Consider the following 26045-nt stretch of genomic DNA (forward strand, 5'->3'; position numbering starts at 1 on the left):
CAAGAAGGGATGATCAATGTCTCACATTCCACACTTCAGGCACTAATAGATCCTTGGCTCCAGGTTTCCTAGTGTTCAGAGGAAATGCCAGAAAACACATGCTGTGATAGGAATCATTTTGGAAGGATCCGCACAGGCCAGAGAAATGAATAACTACCTTGGGCACTGAGTAGCTCAGGCAACAGCTGTTTTATATCGGACAGTGATCAGGGTGTATCTCTTTATTCTGTGTAGGAACTGCCATGCTATGAATGTAAACACACACCCAGAATCTAAGCTGTAATTCAAGGATCACACCCTATAGCAGCAGCATACCTTACTATGGTCCATGAAACAAAAAAAGAAAAAATGAAAAAGTTGACTGGTTTGTTTAAACCTGATAAAGAAATTCACACACCCGCACACTCATCCTTCCTGTGATAGTAGACTTGTTTGTCAACCTGATTGGGTTGTGAGGTCCCATTGGAGATTACTAAAGCCCATTTCTGAATGTGTCTGTAAGATGTAAGGATGTGACATAGGATAATTAGATTATGAGAGTTCTTACCTAATGAATGGTTTAGCCCATGGGCAGATTCCAAGTTTGGACAGACATTTGGGAAGTAATAGAAACACAGAGATGTAATCTAGATGGAGGATGCAATTCCACAACTTGGGCTATGCCTTTGAAAGGTTCATTTTAGGGGGTAAAGAGATGGCTTAGCGGTTAAGGTGTTTGCCCGCAAAGCCTACAGATCCAGGTTTGATTCTCCAGGTCCCATGTAAGCCAGATGCACATGGTGGCTCATGCATCTAGAGTTCGATTGCAGTGGCTAGATGTCCTGGTGTGCCCATTCTCCCCTCTCTCTCTCTCTCTCTCTCTCTCTCTCTCTCACACACACACACACACACACACACACACACACACACACTCAAATAAATTAAATAAATAAATCAGAAAAAAAGATATGTTTTTGGGTTAGAGAGATGGCTTAGAGGTTAAGGTACTTGCCTAAGCCTAAGGATCCAGGCTCAATTCTACAGTACCCACATAATTCAAATGCAAATAATGGCACATGTGTCTGGAGTTCATTTACAGTGTCTAGAGGCCCTGGCATGCCCATTCTCTCTCTATATCTAACTCATTCTCTCTCTCTCTCTCTTTCTCTCTCTCATAAATAAATAAATAAATAATAGTTATTTTAAAAGGGTTCATTTTGATCCTGGACCCTTCCTGTGACTCCTCTCTGCCTCCTCACTGCCAGGTGGAAAGCGACTCTGCTTTGCCACGCCCTTCTGCATGATGCTCTGCCTCACCACAAGGACTAGAAACAATGGAGCCAGAAGCCCATGCATTGCAGCACTTGAAATTGTGAGTCAAAATAGATCTTTCGGGCTGGAGAGATGGCTTAGCAGTTAAGCGCTTGCCTGTGAAGCCTAAGGACCCTGGTTCGAGGCTCGGTTCCCCAGGTCCCACGTTAGCCAGATGCACAAGGGGGTGCACGTGTCTGGAGTTCGTTTGCAGAGACTGGAAGCCCTGGCACGCCCACTCTCTCTCTCTCCCTCTATCTGTCTTTCTCTCTGTGTCTGTCGCTCTCAAATAAATAAATAAAAATTTTAAAAAAATAGATCTTTCTTCCTAAAGTTGATTTTGTAAATATATTTTAAAAGGATAAACATCAACTTAACAACACTTTTCTTCCATTATCCAGTGATCATGGCCAGTACATCTTGTAGATCCTCAGAAAGCCCATCGTTTCTGCTGTTTAGCTGCTAGGATATGAACACAAACAGGAGATGTAAGTCCCCTTCCCTCTAAAGGACGACTTCGTAGAGAGGAATACAGACACATGCACAGATGAACTGATCTGAAGAATTCTTGGAGCTACAAATAACCAGGACTAGCTAAAAATGCCCCAAAATGGTAACAAGAGCCTTGTCCATTCGCTTTAATATAGTGTTGATTCCTTCCTTCTGAAGCTGTGCTTACAGTACCTGCTTAATCAATCCTCCTTAGGTAGAACACACTGAAGATAGTTGCTTCCTTTATCAATATCATTATAGTTTGGCTGAAAAAAGAACTTATTTTGGCATGTTTTGGTACAAACTAAATGGGTAGGTAAGGTAATGTACAAACAAATTGTCTCATCTGGAGAAAACGACAAGTAGTTTACGAACATCCTGGAGAGCCAAGGCTTCTCAAAAAGATGACATAATGGATGTTTCTTATTTCATGTAGTCTCCTCCCCAAAACCATTCTTGTCTTCAGACTCTGCTAAAGAGTTGGGATTAAAGGTACACTTACCAGCTAGAAAGATGGATTAGCAGTTAAGGTGCTTAACTACAAAGCCTAAGGACCCAACTTCAATCCCCCAGTACCCAAGTAAGCCAGATGCACAAGGTGGCACATGCGTCTGGAGTTTGTTTGCAGTGGCTGGAGGCCCCGGTGTACCCACTCCCCCATTCTTTCAATCTGCCTGTCTCTCCCTCCCCACCACTCTCTCTCATAAATAAAGAAAATATTTTAAAAAGGTACACTGTCACCTCGCTTCCACCATGCAAACCTGGCCATGGCTTTTGGGATTACCCAGTAGGAAAGAACTTTGGTACACCAAAGTCACAGACACACTCTGTGTTTTGGGGAGTAGAGCACAGGAGAAGCGGAGCTGAGGAGACAACTCAGTTGGCAAAGGGCTGGCACTGCATAGAGGTCTGAGCGCAATCTCCAGAGCCCAGACAGAAGAAGCCTGCCATGGTGGCATGCCCTTGTCATCCCAGCACTGGGGAAATACTGATGGGAAGATCCCTGGGGCTCAAGAGCCAGCCAGTCTAGCCTAATGGGTAAGCCAGTCAGAGACTCTGCTACAAAATAAAAGGTGGGTGGGACCCTGAGGAATGAGACCCTGCGTTGTCCTCTGATTTCCACACACCCAACCACAGACATATGAACAAACACACAGCGGTTAAGCACTTGCCTGTGAAGCTTAAGGACCCCAGTTTGAGGCTCGATTCCCCAGGAACCACGTCAGCCAGATGCACAAGGGGGCGCACACATCTGGAGTTCATTTGCAGTGGCTAGAGGCCCTGGCACACCCATTCTCTCTCTCTTTCTGCCTTTCTCTCTGTGTCTGTCTCTCTCAAATAAATAAATAAATAAAAAGTGAACAAAAAATTTAAAAAAGAACCTCATATAAAATCAATAAAAAGAATATAATGATACATGAGTATGGAAATACCACAATGAAAGACATTACTTTGCATGCTAATCTAAAGAAATAATTTTGGGCTGGAGAGATGGCTTAGCGGTTAAGCACTTGCCTGTGAAGCCTAAGGACCCCGGTTCGAGGCTCAACTCCCCAGGACCCACGTTAGCCAGATGCATAAGGGGGCGCACGCATCTGGAGTTCGTCTGCAGTGGCTGGAGGCCCTGGCGCACCCATTCTCTCTCTCTCTCTCTCTACCTGCCTCTTTGTCTGTCGCTCTCAAATAAATAAATAAATAAAAATAATTTAAAAAATAAAAAAACTCTTTCAATGTTTCTGTTTTAAAAAAAAAAAGAAATAATTTTAAGAAGTCAAGAAGTGTATTCCCTATTTATTTTATAAAAATATACAAAGATCCCACCACTGTATTATTCCATAAAGACATCTAAAATCTTAATAAGTTCAGTCTCAGACATTTTAAGTTAACTTTGCTTGATTTACTAGTTAGCATTCAGAGATTAGATTTGTGCCTGAAAAAGGTTAAAGAAATATAAATGTTAATGGGTAAGGTTGAATGAATTCCACATAGTAGGGCAGAAAATAATTATAGGTTTTCTGGCTACATGTAACACTCAGAGAAGTGTTCTGTGGCATACATTTTTTAATGTCCTAAAGTGCCTAACATTGCCTGGAGGAAATTTATCTGTCATTCTATAAAAGATTTAATTACCCTTAATAACCAGTTTATGACTGTTCCTTTCCCAAACCCTCCAAGGTATGTAAACCTCAGATTACAGGCAAATCCCCAGTGACTACAGGTAATTTGTGCTTCCAGGGTAGCCTGGAACAATAGGAATTTATACCACTGGGAGTGTGTACATGCTTATATATTTTCTCTTAGTGTACCCCGAAAGAAAGACTCATGGCTCTGATTATTAAAATAAAATCCCATCCTCTCTATAAGTAGGAGGCAATGTACAAGCTATTAGAGAGCCACTTACCAGAAGTTAAAATCTCTTAGCATTTTCCATGGTATTAAAAACGACTATGGGTGGTGGGGAAATGCCTTAGCAGTTAAGATGTTTGCCTACAAAGCCTAAGGACCTTGGTTCAATTCCCCAGGACCTATGTAAGCAAGACGCACGAGGTGGTGCATGCTTCTGGAATTCGTTTTCAGTGGCTAGAGGCCCTGGCATGCCTATTCTCTATCATCTATCTATCTATCTGCCTTTCTTTCTCTGTCTGTTGCTCTCAAATAAATAAAAAATGAACAAAAAAACACATGCTAATATCTAGAGTCCACCCCTAAACTATAGCCCCACTCCAAGGTCCTTTCATTCATCCCAAAAAGAAATAATCCCATATAGAAAAAGTATTTATTAATAAAATAACATTGAGGTCCTAGGAATTGAGAGTTTGCTGTATACATAGTGCTTTGCACACCTTACAGAAATATTTCCTGTCACAGTTGACTGAGAAATGTATTTCCACCAGAATTCTAGTGACAAATTATAAAAAACAAAATTAGCTTAAATGCCTAGAAAATGCTTCTATGTAGAAAAGCTGGTATTGGAGCATAGGCAGTTAAAACCCCAACGTTTGAATCATTTTGACTTCTTTCATAATGGAGAGCGATTCACTGGGTCACATAAACCAGAAAGTTCAGGTAAAGTTGATGCCAGTAATGCTTGTTCCAAAGACTTAACAATGTCATCGGGACTTGAGTCTTCATCACTCAAATACTTCTGCGCCTGTTGATTTTATTCTAACATTTCCTCACAGGGTCCTCTGGTACCTGCAGACTCACATGATCTTTGCTGGGTTGAGCTCAATCACTCAAGCCATCACTGTGGCCAAGAGGATAGCTAATCTCATTGACTATGCTTAAACCACATGTGTGGATCTCAATGAGTATGGGCACAAAGTTGAGGCATTTTCCCAAAGTCATATCAGAATGTTGTTAACAGAACTAAAGGATACTTGGAAGGTCCAAAGCAACATATGTTCACAGCTACAAATAGAAAAACTTATCTAGAAATCTACATTTTACTGCCTTGAAAGAGGTAGTTATTATTTTCTCACATATAAAACTCATGACCCTGACCCAATCTAAAACATTTGATGTCCTCCTAACTCATCCCCACCTGTGCAACTTGGTAAGTTCAAAAAACATAAAACAAGTCTACTTAATCAGAAAATCACTGCAGTTCACCACTCTCTCCTGAGATTTCTATCACTCTGTAAGTTATCTTCTGGTGAGAAGAAGAGAAGGCCCTTATAATATTTCTCATAGTTAAGAATTTATTCATACACTAGTCTGGAAATACGACTCAGTAGTTGAAGGACCTTGCTTACAAGGCCTGCTGGACCAGATTCAGTTCCCCAGTGCCCATGTAAAGCCAGACACAGGAAAGGGCACAAGCATCTGGAGTTCATTTACAGTATGCCAAGAGGCTCTGGCACACTCGTTTTCCCTCTCTCTCTCTGTCTGTGTGTATGTCTGTCTGTCTATCACAAATAAATATGATAAAAATATTTTTAAAAGAATTTACTCATATATTAAAGTTTAAAAACAACTTCACATAGAAACCCATGCTACTGCAGAAGCAGTGAGCCTTCCATCTTGGAGCCGCCATCTTGCATCCATCTGCCTCAAAGCTTACCAGGCCAGCGTGAAGACAGAACAGCACAAAGAATAAATGTGTTCAAGATATTTGTCATCCAAATATGTAATTTCAATCACTGGCTAAGTTTAAGAATCTTTATTAGGTTCCTTTTGCCAGAAAGTGGGCAAGCAAAAAGAAAAAAAAAAAAACCCTTGACAAGAAGTGGAAGAATTACCAATCTAAACCAGGAATTAAAAAAGAAAGAAAAGCAGTTGTAAAATTCTGTGTGATAATCTCCCAGGAGCTTATTCCAAGTTCATCTCTTCTCAAAGGACTGTTTCTCCTCATGGAGAAGTATTTTAAGTTCCAAAGCTTCAAAAGTCAAATTATTTTATGGTTCCAATTTCAATATAAATTTCTACCTCATTGAAAAAAAAAAACATTCATTTATACTTTTCTTATAAATTGTCATGGATCCCAGACTTAAATTCTTCCAAATTCTTTGTTGAAATAAGTAAAAAAACACATTTGCTACAATGACATGTGTTCTTGAAATCATTATAATATAAAGTAAGAATATTTTATAAACATTGTTGATCAAAAAAATTTGGTAAGTAGTAACTGTGGGCAAAGAAATAAGCATAACTAGAATAAAGTCATTCTACCTGCAAGTTTCCTCTACTGCTTCCTGTACACACAACATGTAATTCCACTGTAAGAAAAGTATTGTTACAATTAACTCTGCCTTCATTTTATATGGAAAGACAAAGGTTAGTGATTTTACATCCAAAGAATACATACCTTTAGATCCACTCATACACATACTTGTATTCTTACACACACACACACACACACACACACACACACACAATTACAGACACGTTCATCTACATACAAACTTTTATATATATATTCACAGAGAAACCCCCAAAACATAATATCTTCCTCTCTCTCTCTCTGTCTCCCTCCCTCCCTCCCTCCTCCTCCCTCTCCCTCTCTCTCTCTCTCTCTCTCTCTCTCTCTCTCTCTCTCTCTCTCACACACACACACACACACACACACACACACACACTCTCTCTCTATTTCTTTCAGACTAAATAAAGACCCTGTATCAATCCTAAGTATATGGACCAAGCATGAATATCATGAAACTCACTAAGTAAATTAAAGGCTGTTATCAAAATTAAATATCCCAAAAATTAACCTAAAGTTTTTTATTCCCAAGGGAATACATAGATATGTTCATTTTATTATAACCTGTAAACTAGTGTGTAATATATGCTACAAAAATGGATTTTTACAAATGTGATTCTAATTTTTGATATCCAATTGTTTTGGTAATCTATCACTCAAAGCTCTGTTATACAAGAATGCAGAGTCATAAATTGTTGGAAGAATGACAATAGGAATGGATTAACCAGTACTTTAGAATGTCTGCATACTCAAAGAGGAAGTCATTTCATATTTTCCTTTTTTACTGTTTTCAGAAAATAGTCAAGCATAAAGGACATATTTGCTAAAGCTGTTTGATATTATAATTGTTGCAGTGTTTTTTTTTAAAGTTGACATCCTTGGATCAAATTCAAGGAAATGTTTGGCCTGTTCTCATATAAATATTCCACTTACAGAAGAAAATGCAATTGAATTCATTGGTCTGAGGAGCAAGAACATGTACTAAGATATATTTTCTTTCTAATCTCACAAACTTTAATCATGTTCTGGAATTAATGCCACTGATATCTTCTTAGATCACACACCCATTCACCCTGAAGTGAATATCAGAAATAAGTTTTTAAAAAAACAGATACGAGGTACAGGCCTAATACGTGATTTTTTGAGATAAGAACTTTTAACAAATAAATTGCAGATTTAATTCACACATGAATTCTACGATGAGCACTTCATAGCTGTGTGGTAACACACTCGCAAAGAAGCCTAGTCAAATGTGTCTGACTTCAACAGAGCCTATAATGAGATTTTTCCAGGAAGATCTCAGTCCCCACGCACTTGATAATTTCTTCACTCTCTGCTCACCTACCCAACCCAACATCCTAACCATACAATTACAAACTACTAAAGAGTGCCATCTCCCAAAGAAACCAGCATTGGAATGAATCCCTTTTTCTAAGACCTCACAACTAACTTTGTTACTCATCTTAAAACGTCTGCCTCTATCTCCATAGATCCATAAGCTATCATCCAGCTCCAAACTGCTGCCCCATTCTCTTCACTGTGCCCTTAATACTTAAAAACCCTAGAGAAGGAAATGAAATAAATAAACATTTCCCCATTACCTGTTGTGGTAGTTTGAGTGTATGTCCCCTGTAGACTCAGAGATTTTTACTAAAGCTTGTAACTCAGGTATCCAGGTACTTGGCCAAAGGAGACGTCACTGGGAGAAGATCCTGGGGTCCAGCCCAAAGATGTATTTGAGGAAGACCTGAATTCCAGCTCAAAGGTATGCAGAGCAGTCTGAGCTCTGGCTGGATCTTGGTTGGTACTTTTGGTGTGTGTTGCCTAGTGGTGGTCTATTTATTAAAGGGAGGCCATAGGGGCTGGAGAGATGGCTTAGTGGTTAATCACTTGCCTGTGAAGCCTAAGGACCCTGGTTTGAGGCTCAATTCCCCAGGACCCAGGTTAGCCAGTTGCACAAGGGGGCGCTTGCATCTGGAATTCGTCTGCAGTGGCTGGAAGCCCTGGCACGCCCATTCTCTCCCTCCCTCCCTCTCTCTCTCTCTCTCTTTCCCTCTCTCTCTTTCTCCCTCCCTCACTCTCTCCCTCCCTCCCTTCCTTCCTCCCTCTTTCTCTGTCTGTCACTCATAGATAAATAAATAAAAATAAACCAAAACTAAACAAATAAAAATAAAGGGAGGCCATAGGTGAACCATCCCCTGGATGTGCAAGCTTGAAATAAATCCCTGCCTCCCGTAACCTGTCACCCCAGCAATGTGAAGCTGTCTACAACACCTGTCACGCTCCCCTCCCCCTCATAATTTCTCATGGAAGCACTCAACTTGGTGAGTGTCCCAAACCAGAAAGTGGGAGCTTGGAGCAGAACCAGCCAGAAAAAAAATGGAATGGCTGGGAGAAGAGCCACAGCAGAGGACTTCAAGTGGTGTATGAAAGGTGTTTGACACACCAGGCTCAGTGGAGAGGTGGGTGAAAGGTAGTTCACACCTGTTCAGGAAAACTGTCAGGAGCATCTCCTCACAGTTCCCACCATCAGTGATGACACACCAAAGTACTGAGGTCACGGACATCATCAATGCATGCTGCAAACCACAGGTCTGCCTCCCTCCCTGCCTCAGAGCCAGTTGCTAAATACTGGCTAACACACCGCTGACTAGAAGGTTCTGTTTTTACATATCCCCAAACTCACTTCTCCAGCTCATTCTTAGAACTGCAGCCACCGTGGTTGTGCTCTTTTGTTTGGGTTGGGTTTGCTTTGATTTGCTTTTACTTTGGGGCTGTTTTCTACTTTGAAAGCACTTCTCTGTGTTCCCTAGCTTGGGTCATTGAAATGACTGCCTAGAAATTCCCGCCGCCAGTGATGTCTGCTCACTTCTTACATCTGAGCCCAAATGTCACCCTCAGTCCGTGTGCAATCCCCTTGTTCCATCCTCACGGTCTGCACATATGTGATTATTTAACCGATGCCTGTTTCTCCTGCTGGACGACACATTCTCAAAGGCACAGTTCATGTCCACTCAACTGGGTGTTCTCCCAAATGAGCTTCGTATATTTAGTGAATCTCTGGACAAAAGCTTTGAAGCCAACAGATATTTTTTAAAGCACTCTTAACCCTCTCGCCAGAGCAAAACAACTGTCAGAAAGTTGAAAAGGAGTTCCCATGCTCAAGCATGGGGATACAGGGAACCACATGGGGAGAATATAGGAGTTTCGTTGTTATTGCTTTTTCAGGGAACATCACTTCCAGCTATTATCCCTTGAGTCCCTTCTATCATATAGCCCTAATTAACTACAAAATATATGTGGGTGGGGGAAGTATTTTATACTATTAACAAAGGGATAGAACAAAGGGATAAAGAGTAATGAGCATCTACCCAGCCTCTGCCAGTCTGCCCTCGTGGACACCAGCTTCACTCACATTCACCAACAAGAACACACACTCTGTCTCGACAAGAGAGGCGACCTAGGAGTTTGCTCAGACACTGCATCCGGCCCTGAGTCCATGACATCAGCCTAATTTCTTAGCTTCTCCATCGTACCAAGATGTGGCTCCTTACGGTTCAGTAATATGTGAAATAAATACAACAGTTATCACCATCTCCCTCCCAAAGCACGTAACACACAATGGTACAACAAATATAGGAGAGCTTTGGAAAAAAAAAAAAAAAAAAAAACCTTGGTTGATCAAAAAGGGAAAGCCACACTGCTAGCAGACACTGGTCCTAGAACCTACTAGGGAGTCACTGAGGAGACTCCTCTGAGTGCTGGAAGAAAGCTCTTTGAGTAGGGACCCTGGAGCTGCTCTGGAGACGGTGCCTTCCCCGTTGGTGGCTTCGTTTTGTGCACTGTCTCCCGATCCAGCCACAGGGAAGTGCGTGACGTGCTCCTAAGCCACTTCTTGCCATTATCCTTCCTTTAGACTTCAGCAGATATCCAGGCACTTGGTGTCAGTTGTTTACTTCTAGAACCCTCAAATAAAATCAAGGTTCATCTTTCCTTCGCCCAAGAAATCTACCTTGAAAACTGTGAGATTCAAGGGTTCGGGGAGTGTATATGCATGTCTGTATTCTTGTGGACACGTGTGTGTGCACACGCATGTACATATATGTGTACGCGTGTGTGGAAACCATAAACTGACATTGGGTGTGTTCTTCGATTACTGACCACCATATTTTTGAGACAAGGCCCACCACTGGACCCAGAACTTACCAACGGGGCTAGACTAGCTAATGATGGGGCTGTGGGAATCTTCCTGTCTCAGTCTCTCCAGCACCGGGAGTGCAGCTGTACCACCACAACTGGCATTTTAGAGGGAGCCTGGGAACCAAACACAGTCTCTCATATTGTGAAAAAAGCTCTTTAAAAGCTCTCTCTCCAACTCAAGTTGGTATTTTATTTATTTGTTTCAAATTAACTGTACATGCCAATGTCCTTTTTTAAAAATTCATAGTTCTAAAATCTATTTTTTTTTCTTACCTCTTGCCTTGATCCCTCAATGGTGACAGCCCTGATATTCTCTGACATAACAGGCTAGGTTGTGGAAGGCATAGTCTTAACAGATTTTTACTGCAATACTAATACTTGTCAAAGATTTGACTCAAAGCCAAAGGCACAAACCTCTCATTTCTTGTTGCAAATTAGCCAGTATTTTTTCTTAGTCCAATTTGGTTTTTTTATATTAACATTTTTATATTAACTTCAAAGAGCAGCCAGAACCACCACCATGTTTTAATTAACATTGCACCTGAGCATATTCAGTAGGTTCTGCATATCAATTTATCCCAGGTAACAGTTTTACCATTACATGAGATGCATCTCCCAACTTCTGAGCTGCTAGACATTTCAGTTACATAAATGGCTTTAGATTGTTTCTTAGTGGAAACCAATAAACTCGTGCCTTGGCTCTTACCTTGTTTCCTACGTGCTTGTTGGAGAACAAATCTAGATCGTTCTACCTCTGTAGTATCTGTAAAAATCAATCCCATCACTTGACTCCAGTGGTACCACCCCAGTTTTAGCCATCCTAACTCATGTGAAATATTTTCTCATTTTTTTTTCTGGATTCTCTACTTCCTACTTTTATTACACTCCTTTCTCTGGTCATGATAAATTCCAACTACAATTTTTCTTAAAAATTATTTGGATGGTTCCTATACTTTCAGGTTAAGATCCAACACTCTTCAGTATGTGGTCAATTATCTCTAGGCAATCCTTAATCATTATATCTCAGTTATCTAAAATAATTTTAGTTCCCCCAAATATACCATTCTCAGCTGCTCAGAATCAGCTAGGTGCTGGGCCCTGTGACTAAACAGGATAACCCTTTGTTCTTGAATTGACATGTATTCATCCTTCAAAACTTACCACAAGCATTAAATTTCCTGGGACTCCACCCCTGACTGCTAAACCTGTTGTGACATTCTCCTATTGATAGCAAAGCAGCAGGGCTCACTTCCATTTACATTGGTTAAATTATATTCGAATAACCATTTATCATCCTTCAGGCCACAGCATACAAATTACAAACATCAAATTTGAACTTCTTAAGGGTAAGTAGCATATTTTTTGCCTCCCTGTATCTCACATAATAAATAGGTAGTGCAAAACAAACGTTTGAACCCCACAATTTCAGTACCTTAGAGACCATCTCCAAACACACACACACACACACACACACACACACACACACCTGTCATCAGTCTACCTGTCTCTGAAGTACCAGATCTCCTTTTCAACGTTCTAGTGGCTATCTCCATATGCAAGTGGACTTAACGGGTCTAAAATGGAACTTGTGGGCTGGAGGGATTGCTTAGTGGTTAAGGCACTTGCCTGTAAAGCCAAAGGACATAGGTTTGATTCCCAAGGACCTACATGCACTTTGACTTACCAATCTCCATAACTATAAACAATAAATTTATGCCATTTATATATTACGTGTGTGTGTGTGTGTGTGTGTGTACCTTGATAACATATATTTTATCCCAAGGTAACAAAATATGGTATTTTGTTCTAGCAGCAGAAACACACTATACAGCACACCCTGAATTCTTGTTTCAACTCAATGATGTCTACCAGGTTTTACAGTTTAGAAATCTCAAAGAAGTCTAATTCAACATCTTCATTTTTATAACACAATCAGCTAATTTTCACAATAAACCATTAATACATCCTATAATTCTCTGATTCTGAATTTACCAAAGTATATTAAAAGCAGTGCTAGGGCTGAAGAGATGGCTTAGTGGTTAAGGCACTTGCCTGCAAAGCCAAGGATCCAGATTCAATTAACCAGGACCCATGTAAGCCAGATGCCCAAGATGACACAAACATATGGAGTTTGTTTACAGCAGCTGGAGACCCTGGTGTACCCATTCTCTCCACTTCCCTCTTTCTCTCTCTCTCTCTCTCTCTCTCTCTCTCTCTCTCTCAAATAAAATAAATGAAAATAAAAATAAATATGTTTTTAAAAAGCACTAATTTCAATGATATCATCTGACATAATAATATGGGGGAGAGTATATTCTTAAATAATAGGAATTAGGACTAGCCAGACTCAAATCAGTAAACAAATTTCTGCAGTATTGCTCAGAGATTTTGGTATACTAATGATCAACATGAATCTCTAAGAAGGGAATATAATGTGCAATTTTGCACTATTATCTGTTGAAGAAAACTTGGCCAACACACATCAAGGTGCTCACTCAGGACTGGAGCTCTGAAGCACACACACTGAGAAACACTGAAACGCCGTCTCCATACACTAGGCTTCGCCCCCGCCCTTACAAGGCTGGGCCACTGTCATTTCTTCACTGGACCCTGCTTCTCGGACAGCCCCCTCCCTTCTGCCTACTGCCCCCACAGTCTCTGCTGCCAGTTTCATTTTCCTAACAGAAGCATCTAGACACATCTCTGTACTTCCTCACTCACAGCTTTAGAATCAATAATGGTGTTCCATGAAGCGTAGACTGCTTACATTTCTTAAACTGAGACCCTCCCGTCCTCCCAGCCCCATCTTCTAGGACGTCAAGTCCTTCTCCTAAATATGTCATGATTGTACACCCGTAGGAGTCTGGGTACATCGTGCTTCCCCTGCTCAGCGTGGCCTGTTTCCATCCTGTCACCAGAGGAACTTCTCCTTATAGCTCATTTGTGGCAGCTGGAAGATGGCTCAGTGGATAATGCAATTGTTGCTCATGCTGGGAGTGCCTAAGTTCGATCCTCAAGACCCCAAGTAAAAATCCAGAAGCCCACGTGGACTTCGGTAATCCCAGCATGCTGACTCTGGTTGCAAGGTGGGAGGCAGAGACAGGCGAATGCCCCAGAAACTCCAGACAAGACCAGAAAGAACAGCATAACGAGAATCCAGAGTGAGAGGTAGATAAGCAAGGACCAGCCCAAAAGCTGTACTCTGACCTCCAAACAGACATTGTGGTATTCACGCACTCACATCCATTTCACACAAAAACACATGCACACACGCATGAACACAGGCAAAAATAAACAATACAAAATTTAAACCCTACTCCTAATGAGATTCCCTCTGGTAAGGGTTCATTCTGGCTTTGTAATTATCCTATTGCAGCAAGTGTTATGTGGAGTGATGAAATATTGCTATGTTTTTATCCCCACTGTTTCCCTGTGAGCCTGGTAAACTTTTGTTTCTCCAGTTCTGAATATAGTATCTGGTAGCATAGACATTCTTTGTTGAGTGAAGAAAAAAAAAAAACTACAAATGAGGTAATGATGAAGTAATTATAGAAACACCACAAGAAAAAAAAGTTAACACAAGACTTAAAAGCTATAACTAGGGCTGGAGAGATGGCCTAGCAGTTAAGCGCTCGCCTGTGAAGCCTAAGGACCCCGGTTCGAGGCTCGGTTCCCCAGGTCCCACGTTAGCCAGATGCACAAGGGGGCGCACGCGTCTGGAGTTCGTTTGCAGAGGCTGGAAGCCCTGGCGCGCCCATTCTCTCTCTCTCCCTCTATCTGTCTTTCTCTCTATGTCTGTTGCTCTCAAATAAATAAATAAAAAATGAACAAAAAGAAAATTAAAAAAAAATCTATAACTAGAAGTGTGCTATGAGAGGTCTTGTATATAAGCCATTACTCAGGAAAACAAACAATCTTTTAACTAGAACTCCAGGTTCCACTAAACTAGGTTCATAATAAAGAATATATTTTTATAATAGCTTGTCTTAGGAGAGAACTCTCCCAACTTCCAAAACTCTTTTGAAGGTTCTGAGGGAATATACCCATAAATAGGTTGCCTAACATGTCTGCCCTACCCAATATAACTCAGGGCCCACAAACCTCATGGCTGCTTTAGTAACAATGAAATAAATTGTCTCTGGGTATTTATTCTAGAAAGAATATCACTATTGAAGGACAAATGAGCCAATTCTGGCTCCTGATTTTCTTCCCACATTGTGATGCTCTCTTCGCAAATTCTGGTGGGCCACACTGGTCAGTTGCTGTACTACGCATGTCTCCTTACCTTTCACTGCCAACGTTTAAAGTTCCAGGTATTAATCTAAATAAGAAAATTCTGTTGCAAGCACATAAGAAGTAAAATGTCTCACATTTGCTTTAGCTAACTTTCTGGACCCCCACCCAAAGCTTACCTTTTGTAAAAGGATCTATAAGCTGGTATTTTTCTTTTATATTTAAAACATGGTTCTCCTGGACAGCGATTTGCAGTTCTGAGGGTTCCTCAAAATAGTCACTTCTTAGAGGCTCCTTGGGAATATGTCTGAGTGCCATCCGATGCTCTTGGATTACATCAAGTGTTTCCTTTTTATTAACTTCAAAAGGTACATACTTGTAAGATTTCATTTTTTGGTGTTTATTTTTAAAAACATTTACAGAAGTACCTTGAACTTTATTCTATAAATAAAAACAATTTAAATATTCATTGCTTAGTAGAATTGAATAGAAAATTATAACAAAAATTGATAACACCTTATAAGTTTTACCACAATGAAATTATATCCTCACGAATGCATTTGACAAAGCAGCTCCATCAAGTCTTTAAAAGCTGCTCCTCAAGCACGGATGTTACATCCCATCTTTTAGATATGTTAACTTTCAAGTGATGGCTTTCTTTTAAAATGTGATTATTTCAAAATATAGGTTCAGAACTAGGGCAATATCTCAGTTGGCAAAGTGCTTGCATTACAAGGATGAGGACCCAAATTCAATCCCCAGGATCTGCCCAAAAAATCTGGATGTGGTGACCCACCCTTGGAATTCTAGCACTGGGGAGGCGGACACAGGAGGATCCCTGAGGCTCACTGGCCAACCAGTCCAGCAAGACAGATGGGTTGCAAGACAATGGTAGACACTCCTCCCCCCAAAAATGTAGATGGTGTTCCTGAGGAGTGACAACAAGGTTGTTTCCTGGCCCCAACAAATAAAAGCACACATGTACACCTGCACACACACACACACACACACACACACACACACACACACACACTAAAAACAATCAAAACAACATAAAGTACAGGTTCAAAGTTAATTTTAAAATACTGTTCAAATAAGCACATGCTTATTTACTTTTTATATCTTTGAAAAACTGCTTAAATATCCATAAAATACTAGGATCCTTAAATCTTTCTCTGCCTAAGTGGAAATAAGTAAACATATAGGGAGATAAGCTCTCAAGAAAACTATATTAATAAAAGGACCTGAGTGTCAGATTCTTCCAAACACTTGTTTCTTAATTTTGACCGACATGATAAAAGAACACTCAAACAGTTTCAGGTCTTTGACATGTAATTAACAAATAATATTATTCCTGTAGACACAAAATGCTATACCACCTCTCCCCTCAAAGAAAAGGTTTCAAAACTGCAAATTTTTGCCAAATCAAGATGTCAACACATAAGTTTTAGTATACTGTTGTTATATGTTGCCAGATAAGCTACCATGGAAATATTGGCTATGACAATTATGTAAAATTCACAAAGTAGGTCAATGTTCTCAGGTTGGAGTCTAACTATAAACCCTTTCACCCAATATGCTATGCCTACTACTACAGACAATTCAATGGAAAATAACTTTAATGTTTTACAGAAAAACAAAATAGCTAAGAGATGTAAACATGTTGGTTACAAGGTTAAAACCACAGATGGCCAGTCTTGGCACAGAGGATCATTTAAAAGAAATATAAGTAAAAATTAAAATCCTTTTTACCATCAAAAGGAGCATCAAAACATTATAAAATCTTCATTTAAAGTTATTTTTGAAAGCTATAAATGGGCTGGAGATAAGGTTTAGTGGTTAAGGCACTTGCCTGCACAGCTAAAGAACCCAGGTTCAATTCCCCAGGACCCACATAAGCACAGGGTGATGCACAGGGTGACACATGCATCTAGAGTTTGTTTGCAGTGGCTGGAGGCCCTGGTGTGCCCATTCTCTCAATCACTCCCTCTCTCAAATAAATAAAAATAAAATACTTTTTAAAAAAACTATAAGTATTTGGAAGGGAAATAGGCAGACAGTGAAACAGGCTAAGATTCCTGTGTCCCCAAAGGTCATCCATTTGTGTCAATGATTATCCTGTCCCCAAATTTCCCACCTGTTGTATAGACCATCTCCTTCAAAATGCGCCTCTAGTCTGTCTTTGTCACCCCATTTCCTTCATCCCTTCCTCACATGCCCAACAGTAGGACACTCAGCAAATACTTCTTGAGCCAAGAACAACTCTTGTCACTGGAGATGCACCATTTGGAACGTCCAGCCTCTGCCCTCTAGGAGACGTCGGACTAGCAACAGGCGGTGCTGGTACAAAGTGACCTGGGAGCAGAGCCGGGCACATGACTCACTGTAGGCACAGCAGCCACGCATCTCATGGTGCGTTTCTCAGAACATGTACTTCATGGTTGCAGAGGACTCCACATGCCCAGGCGACAAGGTCACCAAGAAATCAGATTGGGGCTGAGCTGAAAACTTCCTCCCCGTAGACCAGCTGACAGAAAGCTGGAAAAAGCTGCACTGCATGCAGCCCTCTGGGAGACAGACGCCGTCAGTGGTGAAAACAGCAGGCACTGGAAGCCTCAAGTTTGGCCAGCCAGGCCAAATGACTGAACGGATACAATAGTGGAATGTCTTCTGGAGGAAACCAATTGCTCTCTAGTTGGACTGGAGGCCTGCTCTATGGGGAATACATCCCTGATATTGAAAACCTAATCAAAAGCCTGTGGTGGGGAAGGTCATGAGCCTTAGAAGTATAATGCCTCCTCTTGTCAGGCTAAATGCATATATTATGCTCACCAAACTGCTCTGTAAGCACTTAACATTCATAGCCATATATTAATTCTGTTCTCACTTTTGGTTAAAGAAGCTTCTCTTTTCAGATGACAGTAACCACTGGGATGACCCAAAAGGCACCATAGTGCTGAGAAGATGTGACGGAGGAATGTTCAGCACTGAAACATCTTTATTATGCCCTCCAAGGCTCAGGGTCCATTGCAGAAGAGGTGGCAGAAAAAAATGTTAAGAACCAAAGGAAGGATGGGACAGCTTAAAATGCAATTGTCCAGACAGAAATTGGCCTCCACATCCATGACTAGCATTACCTTCACAAGACCGTCATAGTAGGAAGAAAAGATAATGATATCAAAACAAAAGAGAGACTAATGGAGAGAGGGAGGGGATATGATGGAGAGTGGATTGGTGAAGGGGAGGGAATTATCATGATTTATTGTCTGCATGTATGGAAGCTGTCAATAAAAAATAAAGAAAGAAAAATATTTACTTCACATAATAAGCCCAAATAATTTGGTTATTTATCAAAATAAAACATCAAACATTGAATCAAGCATGCAAACCACATGTACAGAATTAAATAATAAAAAATGAAAAATCTTATTTCTAAATGCCTTCCAAAATGACTTTTGTAGCTACTTAGGATTTTAATCTTCTCTCCTATTCAGAACCAATCACACCTTGGAAGCCATGAGCTTCTTTGGAATAACCATTATAGTATAATTAAAAACTAGTTGTTTGCATTACCTCGTTTATTTTCTCATGGTGTTTGGCAATGACAAATTTTGCTGTCTGCAAAAAATCTTGCTTGGTGAACTCTAAGGTAGGACCTAGAATAGAAACAGGAAACACTACATTGTAAAGTCAAGTAAAAAGCCAGGCATGGTGATACACACCTTTAATCCCAGCACTTGGGAAACACAAGTAGGAGGATCTCTGTGAGTTTCAGGCCATCCTTAGACTACTTAATGAATTCCAGGTCAGCCTGGACTATAGCAAGACCTTACCTCAAAAAATAAAACATAAATAAAGTAATTATTGGTTTGGTTTGGCTTGGTTTTTGAGACAGGATGTCACTATGAGGCACAAGCTGGCCTCAAACTTACCATCTTGTTGCCTCAGCCTGGTTAAAGCAGTGCTGTCTGGTTAAAGCAGTGCTGTCTAAAGCAGTTATTTGTAATTTCTCATTAAAAATGGTGAAGGTAGGGCTGGAGAGATGGCTTAGCGGTTAAATGCTTTCCTGTGAAGCCTAAGGACCCCAGTTCAAGGCTCGATTCCCCAGGACCCACATTAGCCAGATGCACAAGGGGGCGCACGCATCTGGAGTTCGTTTGCAGTGGCTGGAAGGCCTGGTGTGCCCATTCTCTCTCTCTCCCTCTCTTTCTCTCTCTCTCTGTCACTCTCAAATAAATAAAAACGAACAAAAATGGTGAAGGTAAAAAAGTACAATCTTCTAGGTGTGGTGGTACATGCCTTTAAGTCTGAGACTACTAAGTGAGTTCTAGCTGAGCCTAGGCTGGAGACAGATGCTCTCTCAAAAAAAAAAAAAAAAAAAAAAAAAAAAAAACAAAAGAGGGCTGGAGGGAAGGCTTAGTGGTTAAGCACTTGCCTGTGAAGCCTAAGGACCCCGGTTCAAGGCTCGATTCTCCAGGACCCACGTTAGCCAGAGGTACGGGGGTTGCACGCGTCTGGAGTTCATTTGCAGTGGCTAGAAGCCCTGGCATGCCCATTCTCTCTCTCTCTCTCTCTCTCTCTCTCTCTCTCTCTCTCTCTCTCTCCCCCCTACCTGCCTGTTTCTCTCTCAAATAAATAAATAAAATGAACAAAAAAATTAAAACAAAATTTTTTTTAAAGATTAAAATTTGGGAAGATCTATACATTTTGAAGTGCCTTATAGAGGAATTTTCATTTATTAAAGAGAAATTTTGTAAGGTGCCTCTATAATTAGATTCAATAATGACTATAATATTTTAAAATGATATTTTGATATTTAAAAAGAAAAATCAATTTGTAAATGATGAGATAGATTACCCAAAATTATTAAGGCCCAAAGAAATTAAGGAAAACAACTGAAATATCCATCAGTTTTGAAAGTTCTTTAAATATTATTTTACAGAAGAAATCACAATATATTTTGGACACAAAATATATTAACAACTTTGCTTTCTTGATAACTAACAATGTGGCTGTACATGTCTTCAAGCACATTTGCTCACTCTAGCTCAGGCTAACCTGGAATTTATTATGTAGTCTCAGGGTAGCCTTGAACTCACAGTGATCCTCCTACCTGTGCCTCCCGAGTGCTGAGATTACAGGCCTGTGCCATCACACCTGGCCATATCAGTGTTTTTAAGTCATGGCCACATCCACAGATCTCCCTCTCCTCCTGCATTTGCCACCACTTTACTCCACATTCTACGGATAATGATTGGTGGCACTGTTTCTTGTTTTTCTTTCTAATTAAAACCAGTTACGGAGACATCACACATGTGTATAGAGAAGCATACGCAGTCTTGGTACAGAATGGAGCCCAAACCCACATGTAAATCATGAGATGGTTGCCATAGATTCTCTGGGAACCCAAAGAAGCACCATCTTCATGAGGAAGAGACGCGAGCGCAGAACTTAAAACTGTCACTTGTATCGAACTATAACTAAAATCAAGTTCAGCTTGGAGGCAGCCTCGGGCCAGAGCACACATTTCCTAAGGGAAAGGCATCCAGCCATTCCTAGGTGTGACTCCACAACCAGTCCTTTTAACCTCTTCCAATGACAAACCGTCCCTCCTTTAATTGTCTTCTGCCTGATCAAATCTCCTTTACAATTAATTGCTTCAATTACAGCCATTCATAATAAAATATCGGCTCCTTTCAGTCACATGACAGGAATGTAATGCAATATTAAGCCACTTGGTTTTGTTGAAAATGTAACCTTGCTTTTCGAGAACCATCATGTTTTTATTTCAGCCAACACCTTAGAGACATTAGTCTTCATTCCAGACTCAGCCACGCTCCTATACAGGCTCTGCCCCCCAGAGTCACTACCTGTGGCTTTCCCTGATGCCTCACCCTCCCCACGAGTGTTAGAGACTGCTGAGACCTGGCTGGTCACCGTGGTGACTTACATTTCAGCGACACTTACACTCACACACACACACACACTCTTGTCATTTAGTATGCTGATGCAGCTTTTAAAAATTATTTTTAAAGATTTATTTTGTTATATTTATTTGAGACAGAGAGAGAGATTAAAGATAATGAGTGTGCCAGTGTTGTGCCAAGACCCCTGACCAGGAGCCAAGTCACCCAGGAGTCACCCAGAGAACCACCCCAGAAGCCGAGACACTCAAATGCAAAAGCAACAGGTTTCTTTATTGCAAGCCTAGGCCTGGGCTCCGTCCCCACAGTCCGGCACAGCGGTAGTGAGGAAGAGAACCCCTTTCTTTTGGGGGAAGGGGTTCATATAGGAATTCAAAGAAGTAGGGGATAGATATATGATTGGTTGATTTAAACAGTTCTGATTGGCTTGGGGTTTCAGCGGGCAAAGTTGGGGGCAGGAGCTAGGGACACTCCAGGCAAATGAAGTCATCTCTCGATTGTCCTTGAAGTGGAGATTCCTCAGTTTCTTATCTAAGCAGTTCTCAGGTCTCTGCAGTTGCCAGGCAGGGTGTTAATTAGTTAGGTGTGGCGGGGTGGGGGGATGAGGAAAGGTCAGAAGTTGCTCAGGGCAGAAGTTGCTCAGGGCTTGTCTCTAACAGCATTGTGACCTGAGGGGTACCTTATTCGGCCATTTGCTGAACAAACCTCATCCTGGTTTTACTCGGGACTCTTGGGGTCTGACTGCAGGGATATGCTGAGGCAGGACTTCAGAAAATCATCATTTTCTTGCTGGCCTCAGGAAGGCCACTGGGATTGTCAGAAGGCAGGTGAGCTTTCCCAGAGTTTGTTGGAGACAGGTGGCACATATGGGCAGGGAACACCAAAGAGCCCAAGTAGGAAGAAAATGGCACCTTGGGAAGGAATTTAGCTCTTCTATGAAAAGCTAATGCTTAGTTACAAAGGGGAAAATCAGAAAAGCTTCATCAGGAGGCTGGAGAGATGGCTTAGTGGTTGTTAAATCACTTGCTTGCAAAGCCTAATCAATTGGATTTGATTCCCCAGTACTCATGTAGAGACAGATTCACAAAGTAACATATGCATCTGAACTTCAATTGTAGGGGCTAGAGGACCTAGTATGCCCATTCTCCCTCTGCTTGCAAATAAATAAATAAATAAATAAGTAAATAAATAAATAAATAAAAAATATTGGGGGCTGGAGAGATGGATTAGTGGTTAGGCACTTGTCTGTGAAGTCTAAGGACCCCAGTTGGAGGCTTGATTCGCCAGGACCCATGTAGTCCAGATGCACAAGGTGGCACATGTATCTGGAGTTCATTTGCAGTGGCTGGAGGCCCTGGCGCGCCCATTCGCTTTCTGTCTATCTGCCTCTTTTTCTCTCTTTCTGTCTGTTGCTCTCAGTAATATAAAAATAGACAAAAAAATTAAAAAGAAAGATACTGGGCTAGAGAAATAGCTTAGCAGTTAAGGCATTTGCCTGCGAAGACAATTCCCCAGGACCCATATAAGCTACAAGTCCTCGGTTGCCCAGGCCTCTGGAGTTTGTTTGCAGTGGCTGGAGGCCCTGGTGTGAGACCAAATATAACCATTTTTAAAAAAGGCCCAGGCCTGACTTAGATAGAGAACTAGCTGGCCAATGTGCTGACCTTTTGCTTCTGTAAACTTTGCTTGCTTAATTGCTGCCTTTCCCCCTAACATTTCTGAGGAGTCTCCCCTTCAAGGACATTGCAGAAACACTCCACTGTGGGGGGCCCTCGGCCTCCGACCACCTGCTTAGATAAGAAACTGAGGAATCTCCACTTCAAAGACAATGGAGATGACTTCATTTGCCTGGAGTGTCCCTAGCTCCAGCCCCCAGCTTTCTCTATCCCTCACCCCACCTTTGCTGTGTTCATCAAGAAGCCAAACATTGGAACAACTAAACTCTGAAATTAACAACCCATCCTGTTAACAAACTTGAGACTCCCATTTATTTTTGTTTACAAAAGGATGAACACATAAACAGGAAGTTTTTATGCATCCAGAAGCAAATTGTAACTGAAACTAAGAGATGTTATCTGAAACTAAGATGCTATCACAACTGACCCTTCTCCATTAAGATGCATGAAGGTAAGTATTTGTGCATTTATAAATGCAGTTTCATAGCACATGGAATGACTTATAAAAAGTCTCATTCCTAAAAAAAAAAATGCGTGAAAGTAAGAATGGGGTTACTGGGGAAGAAAGAGGATGTTAGTGGAAGAGAGTGTCATTGGGGAGATGAAGACCAAAGTACATTTATATACATGTATGATAATGTCAAAAATGGAAACAATTTTTAAATATTTCTAGTTCATGCTTGGTTTTGGAATTTATCTGTAAAAAATGTAGTTGTGTCTAAAAACCAGTCAGAATGGAGAAGTTCATTTCAGTAAATCTCTAAACAATAGGAAAACAAATAAGCTTCCTTTTTTAGTCACACTACTTTGCATTTGAACTCAAATTCATTCAAGAACCTTATTATCAGCAGGGCATGGTGGCGCATGCCTTTAATCCCAGCACTCGGGAGGAAGAGGTAGGAGGATTGCTGTGAGTTCAAGGCCACCCTGAGACTACAGAGTTAATTCCAGGTCAGCCTGGACCATAGTGAGACCCTACCTCGAAAAAACAAACAAAAAAAAAGAACCTTATTATCATCAACCTTAATATTATCTTAGTTGAAAATAATATTATGTCACAGAAAGTTGATAAGAGGATTAATTCAGACATCTCAAAGCACTTAGCACATCACCTGACATGTAAGCTTTTAACAAACATAAATAACTATTATTACTATTGGTATTTGTGTATTACTGTAACTGAACTAAAATTTCCCCCAACAAATGTTTATTTAGTTAATTTTATTAATCAACACACAATTCTTCAATAGTAAAAAGATTAACAACTTTTTAATTTAGTTTGAATAAACTGCAGTATTATAGTCCTTTTTATTCAAAATTAATGAATTAATATATTTGTAGATAATGAAATAACTTGATCTTTGGCATCCCTAGAGTTTCTAAAAACCCCAAAAGAAATAAATTATTATAAGTAATAACCAATGTTTTACATTTAAGGTATCATGAGGTTGAAATGATCACAATAAAGTGACCTAAAATATGAGTACAAACAGTAACTTTTCCACTGGGAAAGAATATGTGCTTGCCTCTGATCCCCAAGGTTTTCTCTTGCCTAAAATAATGTCATATATTTATTTTATCTTTTAAGAAAAACTCATTCTTCATATACAATCAGTTTATTGCTAATGCTAGGATGGTTCATAAACCTTTGCTTTCTCTTTCTGCTCCATGAGCTCTGTAGAGTTGCTCCAATAACTTCTGAAGTGAAGATACATAAAGAAATGTCATGGAAACTATGAGAGGAAATGAGCCATCTCTTGATTATAATCATTGCATAAGTCTTTTCTATACTGCAAAAGACCCGGAGGCCTGCAAACATGTTTTTATCATCATCATAACATATAACTGGCTGCATTTGCAGGGTTTCCTTCTTCCCAATAAAAGTCTATGTTCTCCCAAGAGGCTTCACAAAAATCTACTAATAACATAATTCTCAAACAAAGGTGTGTGGCCACAAGGCCAAGGCCTTCTGTGTGTATGTGTATATATACTATTCAGAGCAAATACATATATTCAAACATCTTTTCTTTTAGACTAAATGCCTGCTTGCCTGTGTGTCTGATTTCAGAGGGGTTAGAAAGTTCCTTCAAACCAAGCACGGCTCCACAAACCCAGCACTCAAGAGGTTGAGGCAGGAAGAGTTCTAAGACATCCTGGGCTACATAGCTGAATGCTTTCTGAAAAAAAATAAAATAAAATAAGACTAGGGAGATTGCTCAGGGAGTAGAGTGTTTGCCACACAAGCATGAGGACCTTAGTTCAGCTCCCCATAGCCCATGTGAAAGCTAGATATAGTGATGGAGAAATGGCTTAGAAGTTAAGGGCTTGCCTGCAAAGCTAAAGGACCCAGGATTGATTCCCCAGGACCCACATAAGCCATATGCACAAGGTGGTGCATGTTTCTAAAGTTTGTTTGCAATTGCTGAAAGCCCTGGTGTGCCCATTCTGGAATTTGTTTACAGTTGCTGAAAGTTCTGGTATGCCCATTCTCTCTCCCCCCTCTCTTCTCCCTCCCTCCCTCCCTCCCTCCCTTTCTCTCTCTCTCTCTCTCTCTCTCTCTCTCTCTCTCTTTCTCTCTCTCTCTCTCAAATTTAACAAAAAAAATTTTTTTTTAATTTAAAAGCCAGACATGGAGGTTGTAACCCTAGTGCTAGAAAGAAGTGACTGGGGGAGCCTTATAGCTTGCTGTTCAGGTGAGCTCCAGATTCAATGAGACTCTGTCTCAAAAAATAACATGGAAGCCAGGCATGGTGGCACATGCCTTTAATCCCAGCACTTACTCAGGAGGCAAAGGTAGGAAGATCACATGAGTTCAAGGCCACCCTGAGACTACATAGTGAATTCCAGATTAGCCTGGGCTAGAGTGAGACCCTATCTCAAAAAATCAAAATAATAATAATAACAACATGGAGAGCAATTGGGGAGACACCCCACATCAACCTCTGACTTTCACAAGCTTTTACACATGTATATGAATGCTCACCTACACAAGACACATGTATGCACACCATACACACATACATACGAAAAAATAATAAAAATGAAGGGCTGGAGAGATTGTTCAGTGGTTAAGGCGTTTGCAAAGTCCAATGACCTGGTTTGATTCCCTAAGCACCCACAAAAAGCCAGATGCACAAAGTGGCACATGCATCTTGAGTTCATTTGCAGCAACTGGAAACCCTGACACTCCCATTCTTTCTGTCTATATTCTATCTCTCACTGCTTACATGTAGATAAAACAATATGGAGGCATTAGTTTAAGAAATTAAAAATAAACAAAAACTCAAAGCCCCCCTTCAGCACAATAGGACTCAATTCAGCATACACTCATTGATCACCCAAATGCTAGTTCCTATTTGATGCTAAACATGCTCAGATAAATAAGACATTAGCTAGACCTGTCCTCAAGTTGCTTAAGGGTTTAATATTTCTATAAAAATGTATAAGTGAGTGTCATGACATTCAGTAAGAACTATGCTAGAGTAGAAAACAGCATAAACCAACCAACACCAACCAGCACACTGATTCAGG

The 26045-nt window shown here is 40.6% G+C and overlaps 1 protein-coding gene across 1 annotated transcript in view; it reads right to left on the reverse strand.

Moving 5' to 3' along the window:
- The window catches only part of Iqcm (IQ motif containing M), a 311800-nt gene that overhangs the window by 283344 nt on the left and 2411 nt on the right, over positions 1-26045 (reverse strand). The window contains exons 2-3 of the mRNA XM_045130639.1: positions 18488-18570; positions 15094-15355 (exon numbers count right to left, since the gene is read on the reverse strand). Coding sequence (XP_044986574.1) covers positions 15094-15355; positions 18488-18570 — 345 coding nt within the window. The remainder of the gene's footprint in view (positions 1-15093; positions 15356-18487; positions 18571-26045) is intronic.

This window comes from Jaculus jaculus, chromosome 12 (genome assembly GCF_020740685.1).
Source record: "Jaculus jaculus isolate mJacJac1 chromosome 12, mJacJac1.mat.Y.cur, whole genome shotgun sequence".
NCBI lineage: Eukaryota > Metazoa > Chordata > Mammalia > Rodentia > Dipodidae > Jaculus > Jaculus jaculus.